Here is a 12,330-nt window from a genome sequence, read left to right as displayed (position 1 = left end):
TAAACTAAACACCTCTAAAACAAACAGACATATAATATATTAAATGAAAAGACTGAACCCTGTGCAAATGGGGAATCAGACATTGTGACAGAACCCATTACATGCCTAAACATATTAAAGCCTATCATTTTTATTCATATAAACATATGAAACACTCAAATGGACCCATGACTCTTCTGTGTCGATTTTGTGAAAATGTAGGCAACAGCCTTCTTGCAGTGTCCACAAGATATTTTAATCATTTTATTTACATCCTATCTCATATTACACTTACAAATAAATATTGCATTCTTACAATCTACATTTCAGTTCTACCACTGTTCATCTGTGAGCGTATTTTGACCTGAGCTTTCAAAGAGAAGGTTTCCACATCTGTCCTTCCCTACAACTCTTCAGTAATATAAACAACAAGGATTCAAGGAGCCGGGTAAATGCTGGGGTTAGTGAGGCAGAAATAGAAAGTTGCTTTAAAACCTATAGGACATGTAAAAACCATGGGGAGGTGCTCTGGACATGTAAAAAGGGGGCAAATGATGTACATTTCGCCTCAATAAAAAGAGAAACATTCATACATTTACCATACATGAGAGTAATAGACCATATCTACTCTGTATATTTTTCTATCACAGCAATCATATGGTTTTATAACACACAACTCTATTTTGTGGGCTTGCATTTCTACACAGTCCATCCTATGTTCATTATCGCATCTTCAAACTGTCAGGTTGTACGTCTGGATCCATTGCTGTATGGACAGTCAGATGGGCCAGCCTCAGATTAGCCGAGGGCCACCATGCACTTTCTGTGTTATTCTTATTGTGCAAATTAACAACCTCCCTATGGGGCTCAAAAGAAGTCCTCAGTCCTTTTTTTTCACATTCACTTGATCAAATGGACAGTGCATGAGGAGTCTTTATTCTCATGTTGCTTTTCATCATCGATGTCTTGTGTTTTTCTCCCAGAGGAGAGATGGAGAGGAAGGACTGTGGTGTTTTGGTGTTTTTCACAGACTCCTTAAACAGTGTGTGTGCAGATACAGCTGGTACAGATTCCAGCCAGGGGGAATCCCACATGTCCACGACCACATCTTGGTATTCACACATGAGGAACAGAGAGTACAAAATAAGCGTTAAAAAACAAACACACACCTGCATCTGGGGCAGGCTGGGTGCTTTGAGGGCCTGTTTTGGTCTAGTTACATACTAATCTGGAAAAAGCCTGGGATTATCTCAAAAAATAAGATCTGTTGTATCTGTCCACAATCCTATGATTTGAATCTAAATAAATAAAAATAAAAAAAATAACATTAGCAATAACAACCAACGTTCATTGACTTTCATGGACTGTGATTTTCTGTACAGCTGTCAAGTTTGTTTCCTTTCTTTTTCTTGCTGGGCTTGTTTGGGCTTGTTTATTTAGGGTGTTGGTAACTGGCATTCTGTCCCTGCGCAAACCAATTGGCAGCTGCTCTCTCTGCACCACCTGGACCGATCGTAGGAGCCAGTGTGAACGTGCCAGTCTCTCTTCACCCGTTTCCACTTTCTGTGAATTTCCTACTTAACTAGAGCCTCCCACTGGATTTATTCCTTCCCTCTCCCAACTTGCATCCACTTTGGATTCTTTCATAATTCCTCCATCTTCTCCTCTCTCCCTGCTTTCCCCCCACAGTGCAAAGGCATTTCTGGTGAGTTTTTGTGTCCGCCCTCTCGCTTTCCCTTTCTTTAATTCTCTTACCAGCTTCTACAGATTGTCTTGCAGTCTCTCCATGTAGCTTCTAAGCTCGGCCGACTGTCCCAGGTCTATGTCTTGACAGACCCACTTGATGTCATCTTCATTCCCAATAAGGATGGAGTTGGTGTATGGCCCACCTTCGTCTGGTAGTACGGTGGCAAAGGAAGTGAACTTGACCCTTTTGCGCTTGGCAGCGCTAGGAGAGTTGTTAAGGGGTTCGATTTTTCCACTGGGGTCATTTCCCGAACAGGAGCGTGGATCGGAGTGCACATGGGGAATGCTGCGACTATGCGAAGATCCGCTTTTCTGAATGGCACTCCCATTGAGGAGGTACTTGCTCTCCTCGCACCCTTCGTTGCGATCTATTGCAGTCGTGCACTCGTCGTTGTGTGCCAGCGGCCCGTGGTCGCCGTGATGATCCATCAGGTCTGCTTCGTTGCCGAGCCACACCCAATCATGGGCGTGGTTCATGTTGCCCTGCTCCAGAACAGGAAGCTGTTTGTGGCGGTAGCGGAAAGCGAAACTAACACAGTTGATAAGAAAGACAAGGATAGCAAGGCAAAAGACTCCAAGCAGGGCGTACATGCCAATTTCTAGGTCTGACAGACCTCTTGGAGCCTGGGTCAAGTCGCCCTCTGCCCCGCCAGGTAGGTCTACCTGCACTGGATAACTGGTATAGTCCACAGGGTTGTTGTTTTGTCCCCCACCCTGCTTGTTGCCCCCGGAACGACTAGTTAGCGTAGTCTTTGGGGTCGTGCTGACTTTCTTCAGGACTGACTCTTTCCGTTCTACCTCAGTGTTTGTGTATTTCCAGCCATCTCCTCTGCTCGTTTTATCCTGTTCTAGTACCTTATGTCTCTGTTCATTTGTGCTGTTGTCCAGACTGTTCTCCTCTTGGGTTCCACTCCTCTGCTCCAGGTCGTTCTGTCCGAACTTCACCTGTACGCTTCCTATGCCCATTGCCAAAATGCTCTTCCTCTTGGATTTCTGGCAGATTTCAGAGATCATCATCTCAACGCGCAGCAGCGCCCCTTGGCCCTCGCCTTCTGCCACTACCAAAGGCCAGCGCTGAGATTGCTCCTGAGAGGTGGAGACCACGCTCTCATCCAGTGAGGTTATGGTTAGAGTAAAGTCTTTGGGGTCATAGATCTCAAGAGGGGTCACAGAGCCATCACTGTACTGAATCCATGCACTGATAATGGCCTCCTATAATAAAACAGAGAGGTGGTGAGAAATAGTCAAATGTAAATTCCAACATCTTTTATTTACTCCAATGTTGTTTCAAACGCATTTTTGTCAAACACAAGATGGCAAATTATTAGAGAAGTGTACTGCTCGCTCTTTAATGAATGATTCATATTTTACATTTACATTTAGCTGACGCTTTTATCCAAAGCGACTTACAATTGCTACATTTCAGAGGTCGCACACCTCTGGAGCAACTAAGGGTTAAGTGTCTTGCTCAGGGACACATTGGTGTATCACAGTGGATTCGAACCCGGGTCTCTCACACCAAAGGCATGTGTCTTATCCACTGCGCCATCACCACCCCCAATATTTTCATTAAATTGGTTGATCCCGTTCAAAGACCAAAGTCTATATACTGCATGAGTTATATGGACCACTTTTATGATACTTTTACAGAGTTGTGAATCCTTTTTAAAGCCACTTCAAGTCATTCATGGTAATTGCATGGAATATGATGAATGAATTTTCATTTTGGGTGAACTATCTCTTTAACAACAAAACCAAATGACTTACTGTAAAAGTTAGAAACATTCTTATTTATATAGGTACTGCATCATCATCCTTGGAGAGTGAAGTTTTATATACTGTATATACCATTTAATTGTGAAAATGAGGGTTTCTGCTCTGAATGTGAATCAAAGCACAAACTGCCTGTTATTGGAACTGACATCCAATAGCCATGCTGTCAAGATTTATCTTATTAATAAATGTTTTAAAAAATGTCCATGATAAATGCAGGCTTAAAAGGCTCAGTCATTCATACATCAAATAAAAAAGAAGAGGCAATTAAGTTGGAGTGCTGAAAACAATAAAAATCCTCTTCACTTGACTGTGAGGTGAAAATGCATGCCCAACTAGAAGTCCTGCAGTAAAAAGACAACATTAAGAGTACAGAATAGAGCTGCATGCCATTTTTTGGTTACAGCATCAAATTCAAGGTGGCATATCATCTTCTGGACTAACTCCCCACTGAAACAAATTATGTTTCACATCTTTCCTCACCATCAACTACAGGGAAACACAACTCAACCATATTATAAGGCTGAAAAGAGTTGCTTTAAAGGGATAGTACTGTCATGAAAATTTTGTCATGGTTTACTCACCCATGTTGTTCTAAACCTGTATGACTTTATTTGTGCTTGTAGAACATTTCAAACTTGTATTCTTTCAATGTATGGGAAAAATTCCCACAGAAGAAATAAAGTCATACAGTTCAGAATGACATGAAAGAGTGTAAACTATGACACCATTTTCATGTTTGAGTGAAGTTTTCAAATCAAGTAAAGTTTTCCAAAAGCACACAAAAATATCTGTAGCAGAACTTGCGAACTTTGCAAATTAATTTTAGCTTATCTAAACATGTAGACATATATAATTTAAGAAATATCAAGTACTATGCAAGGAAAGAGAGAAGTAATTATAGGATTTGTATGATAATTATATAGGCTATAGAGTGTGAAGAGTTAATCACAAACGCTTGAGAGAGTGAAACGCAAACTGCAGAGCAACTACGCTATAGTGTCAGAAATTATGTACAAGAACAACCTCCAGATATGTGGCCACCTTGATTTTGGCAGCTTCTTCAAATGAGACAAAAAGCGTTTTTCTTAATATCCGTAATTGCTAACAACTCCAAATGAGACTCTTGCAGTGTTTTCCCACCCACTCTCATTCACTCATAGTTAACCTTGGGCTTTGTGCGTGGGAAAATGCTGGCAGAAGCCAGGGAAAGCGATTCGGTTTTTAGCAGAGCAGCTATTTTAAATACTTTAATCAGATGATTCCAAACAGCACAGGAGGAAGTAGAATATTAGAGTTTTTCACTTCTCAGTTAAAAAAAGGCCATGAACACCAGTGACTCAATTGAGGGGCCATGGGTTAATAGCGCAAACAGAGGCTATTCTGCAGAATGTGTATGCATGCTGGATTATTTCCGCAATGGTATCTGTACTGTTGGCAGGGCAAACTGTGGGCGGTTGATAGGTGTGCTTTACAATGACTCGTTTAAAATGTTGCGTGGTCAGGAAAGTATGCATGAAGCAATCTTCTTTTTTTCCAAGTTGTTTCTTTACCTGACTTTTTATTGAACATTTTAGTCTCTACATTTTGCCTCTAATATCTCTCACTCTCCCCTTAGCAACCCTTAAAAAAGCTCAACCAGGTAGCATGAATGAAAGTTTATTCTGAAGTGTCACAATATTAGTGCCTATATTTGATGTAGACAGAGCTCTTTTTGGACACTTTTGTTAATCAGCAGGTTTCCTTGCAGCTGATTAAGCTTAAAAAATGTTTTCCAACAAATTCTTTCAAAATGCACTGCTCTTTTAAATTAACACACCAGCCTAAACACTTTAGGCAATTGTCCTTCTCAGCTGCAATTCTAGTTTGAAATATTATTAGTTAATATTGAGAAATGTGCATTGTACAATAAAGAAGAACTCCAAATGAAGTTAAATGATAATATTTATATTTATATATAAGCGACATGTCAGTAAATATGTTAACGGCTTTGTAGTATACTTAGTATGAAATAAATGTATTTTAAATACATTTTCGTATAGGGTTTTTTCACTAGGGGTAGTTCTGCAGTGTTCCGTTAATTCTCACTGAAGAACATTCAAGCTAATTCACAAAGTTCTAGAATGTTTAGATACATTCAGAATAGCTTCAGTTTTTTGTTCTATCCACCTTAATTTTAATGTAAGAGCGGCCTCTGCCATTTGTAACTTGAATGTGCGAGGCTTCCAGTGTCAGCCGCTGGGCTATTTTAGCTGTACAAAAACAGTCTGTTATTCTGCTTAATGTTGCAATCTGGTATTTTTTATCATATTTTTTTAATATTATCATAAACATAAAAAAAAAAATTTGTTGCGAAAATAAATGTACCGCTTTTACTTGACTTACTTCTAGTTATGTACCTATAGTAGCTAATGAACCGAAGGACTAGCACATCCACAGGATATAGCGTACTCCCACAATGGAATAATGTGGATAATGTTTTTTCCAATTTTCAACTTTTCGTTCTACAACATTTAGAGTGAATTGACAACAGCCACATTTTCTAGTTCTATAACATTACATCCAATTTACAATAGACCCAACTTCTAATTCTAGAAAGTTACAGCCCATTCACATTGCCTCAATTTCTAGTTTTGCCAATTCACAATATTTTCAACTTTCATTTTTAAAATGTAAAAGTCAATTCAATTAATTTTAGCCTCTACAACTCAACAATGCAACCTCTAGTTCTAGAATTGTAATGCTCTAGTGAGTGGTTGCCCTGCATGCTTAATAAACAAACTACAGCTAGTTCAAAATGCAGCCGCTAGAGTTCTTACCAGAACCAGGAAGTACGACCATATTAGCCCGGTTCTGTCAACACTGCATTGGCTCCCTATTAAACATCGTATACATTTTAAAATATTGCTGATTACTTACAAAGCACTAAATGGTTTAGCTCCTCAGTACTTGAGCGAGCTCTTAACGCATTATAGTCCTTCACGTCTATTGCGATCTCAAAGTTCTGGCCTGTTGATAATACCTAGAATATCTAAATCGACTGCTGGCGGTAGATCCTTTTCCTATTTAGCACCAAAACTTTGGAACAATCTTCCTAACATTGTCCGGGAAGCAGACACAGTCTGTCAGTTCAAAGCTAGACTAAAACACATCTCTTTGACCTAGCATTCACATAACACTCTATAGACTTCTATAATTCAATATTAGGCTGCTTAGATTAGGTCAGCCGGAACTGGGAACACTTCCCTTAAATCCTGATGTACTCGTTACATCACAAGAAGAATGGCATCTACGCTAATTTTAGTGTCTTTGTTTATCCCGAGGTTTTCCCGCAGCCTGCCGGATCCAGGCCGTTTCCAGATCTGACGAAGGACTTTCGCCTGGACCTGATGAGAATGCAGTGCTGAAGTGCCAACTAGCCTCTCCCTATGGAGGATCCCTATACCACTCTACAGATAAAGCGTTGTGGAATTTTTCGGTTCGCGTACCTAGAGATTTTAGCGCGGCTCTTCGTTACTGTGTTTACCCTGGTCAAAACGCGTGTGTGTTTGTGTTTAGTGTCGTGACTGAGTTTCGCTGGCTAAATAGTTGGGCGTGGCCAAAGCCAGTTAAAGTACTTATTCTAGGCATTTGCTAATAGTTGTTAGAAGAAGCATTAGAACAACAGGAGAGAACATCAGTCTGTGAGTGTTTACTTTCTCATTTGATTTTAGCCCGGCGCTTCGTTACTGTGTTTACCCTGGTCAAAACGCGTGTGTGTTTGTGTTTAGTGTCGTGACTGAGTTTCGCTGGCTAAATAGTTGGGCGTGGCCAAAGCCAGTTAAAGTACTTATTCTAGGCATTTGCTAATAGTTGTTAGAAGAAGCATTAGAACAACAGGAGAGAACATCAGTCTGTGAGTGTTTACTTTCTCATTTGATTTTAGCCCGGCGCTTCGTTACTGTGTTTACCCTGGTCAAAACGCGTGTGTGTTTGTGTTTAGTGTCGTGACTGAGTTTCGCTGGCTAAATAGTTGGGCGTGGCCAAAGCCAGTTAAAGTACTTATTCTAGGCATTTGCTAATAGTTGTTAGAAGAAGCATTAGAACAACAGGAGAGAACATCAGTCTGTGAGTGTTTACTTTCTCATTTGATTTTAGCGCGGCTCTTCGTTACTGTGTTTACCCTGGTCAAAACGCGTGTGTGTTAGTGTTTAGTGTCGTGACTGAGTTTCGCTGGCTAAATAGTTGGGCGTGGCCTGCTGTATTCATTAACGGGGTATTAGGCGTGTATATAACTGGTTAGTGCACCGCGGCAGCGGTCGCGGCTGCCCTCGTGTGAAGCCCTCATCGTGTGAAGACCAAAGAGTGTAAAGACCAGCGACTCTACCTGTGCGACTCCACCGAGCAAGGACACCGACAAGGCACTTGAGTATTAAATTCTTCTTGTTTATCTATTGTTGTTTCCTTTCACTTCTACAACTTTTCGTCGGATCTTTCTGTTTGTGAGCTCCTTTACACTATGTGTTTTCAAATCCCTACTATTACTAACATACGTAAATCAAATGTCACACGTCGGAGGCGGTACAATCCTAACAATCTCCGTACCCTTCCGGTGTCTTCTAATACTTTATTCTCTTTTCCTATTGGTCTCTGGAACTGCCAGTCCGCTGTTAACAAAGCTGATTTCATTACATCTTTTTCAAGTCATTCAGGTCTCAGTCTATTGGCCCTGACTGAGACCTGGATCAGACCAGAGGACACTGTCACACCTGCTGCCCTCTCCACTAACTACACGTTCTCACACACCCCCCGTCTCACCGGAAGGGGTGGTGGTACTGGTCTGCTCATCTCAAATGACTGGAAATTTGATCCTTTACCACCTCTATTTGACAACAGCTCATTTGAATCACATTCAATTACCATCACTAGTCCTATTAAAATCAATTTTGTAGTTGTATATCGTCCCCCAGGTCAACTTGGCAGTTTCTTAGAGGAGCTTGATGTGCTACTCTCATCCTTCCCTGAAGATGGTACTCCTCTTGTAATTCTTGGAGACTTCAACATCCACCTAGAAAAACCTCAGGCTGCCGATTTCCACACCCTGCTTGCATCATTTGACCTCAAACGAGTATCTACTGTGGCTACTCACAAATCAAAAATCAAACCACAAATCAAAAGAGAGCACACGTCACTCCTCTACTCAGTAATTTGCACTGGTTGCCAGTTGCCGCTTGCATTAAATTCAAGGCACTGACGTTTGCCTACAGAACAACCACTGGCACTGCTCCCTCTTACCTAAACTCATTACTTCAGACTTACGTGCCATCCAGAAATTTGCGCTCTGCTAGCGAATGTCGTCTTGTGGTACCATCTCAAAGAGGCACAAAATCTCTTTCTCGGACCTTTACCATGACTGTTCCCTGTTGGTGGAATGATCTGCATAACTCAACCAGAGCTTCTGAGTCAGTAGCCACTTTCAAGAAACTGTTGAAGACGTATCTTTTTCGACAGCACTTGATTCAGTAGTACTAACACTTTCTCTTCTCTTCTATTCTATAAAAAAAAAAAAAAAAAATGCAATAAAGTTAAACTGAGAGGTGTTATAGCACTTGCGTATTGTTGTCCTACTGTTAGTTTAACTGCTTCTATTGTTTCTCATTTGTAAGTCGCTTTGGATAAAAGCGTCTGCTAAATCAATAAATGTAAATGTAATGTAAATGTACCCAAAGTGATAAGATAAAATAAAATTCTAAATTCTAAAAATTTATAGACAAGACAAGTAGTTTGTTTAGGCATAGTTTGTAAGGAATTACAAACCTGCGCACATATATTCAAACGAACATAACTATAGAATCAATTCTTAATAAGCATGTGAACGCCATCAGCGTCTATCACAGGTTCACGTTTAAAGTCTGTTTAGAGAGAACGGTGTCGTCTTAGCGGCCCCTAATTTAATAACAAATGATCATTTAGACGGAAGTGAATCAATCAAAACTAACTTTAGCTGGAAAAAACATTTTTCAAGAACCACTATAAAACCAAACCAATCTGTTACCTTAAATTATATGTTTATCTCTGTAAAGCTGCTTTGAAACAATCTACATTGTTAAAAGCGCTATATAAATGAGGATGACTTGACTTGACTAGAATACTCCAGCCAATGTACAATAGCCCCAATGTATACAACAGCCATAACTTCCAATTTTAGAATTTTATAGCTAATATATGATTTTTCCCATATGATTCAAATTAGTTTATGGTAGTAAAATTAATTATTCTGGTGGTCACTTCTCATGGCTCTCACCTGTTTGGGTGTGTGCAACAGGTCCTGAGCAGTGGTTGTGATGTAGAAGGCTCTGTTGTTGGTGGAACTGGGCTGCAGTGAGAGACTCAAAGAGCCCACCAGCTGAACTCCCAGATCAGTGATGGTCACTTTATCATCCTGCACTGTGATGGTCTTCTCAGCCAGAATGGAGTCCGACAAAGGGGATATTACCTGAAAAAAATGGAGGCACCAATGATCCAATCCTCACACAGTGCAGATAAAATGCATGTATTACTCTGTGCTTACCTATCTCTATCTATGTATCTATGTATCCATGTATGTATGTATGCATGTATCTATCTATCTGCAAGCAATCTAATATAATTATTTGAAAACCCTTTACTGTCCCAGTTTCCATTATATAATATGTCCCATCCATACAAAAGTAAAGCAAAGACGAGGAGATACAAACTGACTCTGCAATTGGTTTACTATGACAGACAGACAGTATGACAGGTCTACAAAGAGCTCTCAGAGTCAACGTGTCATCGTCGAGCATCATATTCTGTTAGCATGGACATAACTGACACCATGAGGATTCCCAAGCTGAGGGGAGGAAAGGAAAAAATAACAAAAATGGCAGGAAATCAAAGGGGTGGCGAAAGCGTAAACGATAGGGAGAGAGACATGAAAAAAGAACAGAGAGAATTCCACAAAAAACTAAAATCATAACCAACTAAAAACCACATGTGAGGTCTTATATAACCATCACACATTTGGACCAACACATGAAACATGATAAATTGCAAATGGAGACTGACAGACATGAAAACACACATGGACAGAAAATGAACATAAACACACAGGGGCCTCTTAGCCAACAGAACACTGACTCGGGATTGAGCATTCATCACAGCTGAGATTTTAACACGTGTAGGCAAACAAGCTTGTTATCACTCACATGCAATAACATTTTTGCAATGAGGGGTGAATATATCAGGTGTGTTTGACAAGGGAAGTGTTACTATGTCTCAGGTTCTTTATTTGTCAACGGTGAATACTCTAAATAAAGTATGCCGACTTAATTTAAAAACTGAGCTGCTCACCAAGCAGATCCAGTCAAACAAACTGACTATGAATAAATTAGGCATGGGTCTGATTCCCCAGGACCACATATACTGTACTAATATGCCAAATATATAGAGATGTAGATGCCTTGTATGTTAATCATAAATAGCATCAACAATGGTTAGATGGATAGATGGATGGATGGATGGAAGAATAGATACCTGTATAGTGGTCATGCCCAGGTCTCTTCCCACCAGCACTCTTCCATCAATTAGTCGAGCAGTGCGTGTATCTTCCACTTTTAGGAAGTCCAGGACCATCTCTGTGATGTCAGCAGACCAATCAGAACCCAGCATGTGCACAAGCTCCCCACCAGGGTCAGCTGGCTCGGCCACAAAGTGTGTGAGAACACGTACCAGAGCATACTGATACTGCAGGGCACAGCCTCTGCCCTTCCTCTCATCCTCCTCATCGTCCTCACTGTCCCGGGTTGGCCTGGGCAACACAGAAAGCAGATAAGATACGAAATTTCAAATCTACATCTGTTTAGAAAACAGAATTCCAACTGTATTGACTATGAAGTGGTGACATGAGTCTGGCTATGTAATGAAGCCCTTAAGTACAAGGGTTGAAACAGTACTATTGAAATGCCATTATGTATAATCATAGCATTCAATAAACACAACACAAATGGGTTGACTTTGAGTTGGGTTGTTTAAGTTGAAATAATGATTTACTAGTAATGACATGCCACTTTTGACAATGACACTTTTTATTATTATTATTATTATTATTATTATTATTATGTTGTCTGTTTTTTTCTGTTGGGTTTTGTTTTGTTTTCCTTCCCTCGTCTTTTCTTTTCCCCCATTTTATTTCTCTCTCTGAAACTGTGATTACTTCAAATTTCCAGTCTACCTAGGGGGAAGCATTGCGTGGGGTGTAAGTTTTTTTTTTTTTTTGTGTGTGTGTGTGGTTCCTGGTGGTAACAGTGGTTTTGTTGTTACAGGCAGATAGACAGAAATTGGCCAAATTGAAAAATGGGCCCAGCAGACAGACTGAAGCCCAACAAGCAGAATTGGGCTGTGAAAAAAACAGACATATATCTACACACAAACAGACAGCAAATACCATGAAAATGAAAGGGATGGCGCAGGATCTCTGTGGCTAAAAACAGTGTGGCCTTCTCCTCAGATGTCTGCTCACACACACATATATGTAAATATACCTTTCACTGCCTCACACGCACCTCTTGTTTGTGATGATGGGCACCCTCCATCCTTTGACTTGGCTGAGTTCAGCATCAGAAACGTCAATCTGGAGCGGTAACCGTGGCACCCAAACTGTGAGCTCTAATTGGCTGGTCAAATAGAGGTAGGTAAAGTTCACTTGAAGCGAGACACGCCCCCTCATCTCTTTCCCATTCACCAACACCTCATCACAACCAACAGATACCTGCAGTCCGAGAGAAACAGAAAAGAGAAGTAGTGGTGGATCGAACAGTTGTGATTATTTTGTTG

General features: G+C 40.5%; 1 protein-coding gene across 1 annotated transcript in view; it reads right to left on the bottom strand.

Annotated features, from left to right (window-relative positions):
* Positions 1 to 213: 213 nt before the first annotated feature.
* Positions 214 to 12,330, bottom strand: part of LOC143749079 (transmembrane protein 132C) — a 381,695-nt gene continuing 369,578 nt past the window's right edge. Inside the window, exons 6-9 of the mRNA XM_077241521.1 lie at positions 12,060 to 12,265; positions 11,032 to 11,305; positions 9,782 to 9,973; positions 214 to 2,937 (exon numbers count right to left, since the gene is read on the bottom strand). Of these exons, the coding sequence (XP_077097636.1) occupies positions 1,741 to 2,937; positions 9,782 to 9,973; positions 11,032 to 11,305; positions 12,060 to 12,265 (1,869 nt within the window). The 3' untranslated portion in view covers positions 214 to 1,740. The remainder of the gene's footprint in view (positions 2,938 to 9,781; positions 9,974 to 11,031; positions 11,306 to 12,059; positions 12,266 to 12,330) is intronic.

The sequence above is a fragment of the Siphateles boraxobius genome, unplaced genomic scaffold (assembly GCF_051911475.1).
Source record: "Siphateles boraxobius isolate OS27281-9 unplaced genomic scaffold, OSU_SipBor_1 24, whole genome shotgun sequence".
Taxonomy (NCBI): domain Eukaryota; kingdom Metazoa; phylum Chordata; class Actinopteri; order Cypriniformes; family Leuciscidae; genus Siphateles; species Siphateles boraxobius.
This window is presented reverse-complemented; position numbering and strand designations above follow the sequence as displayed.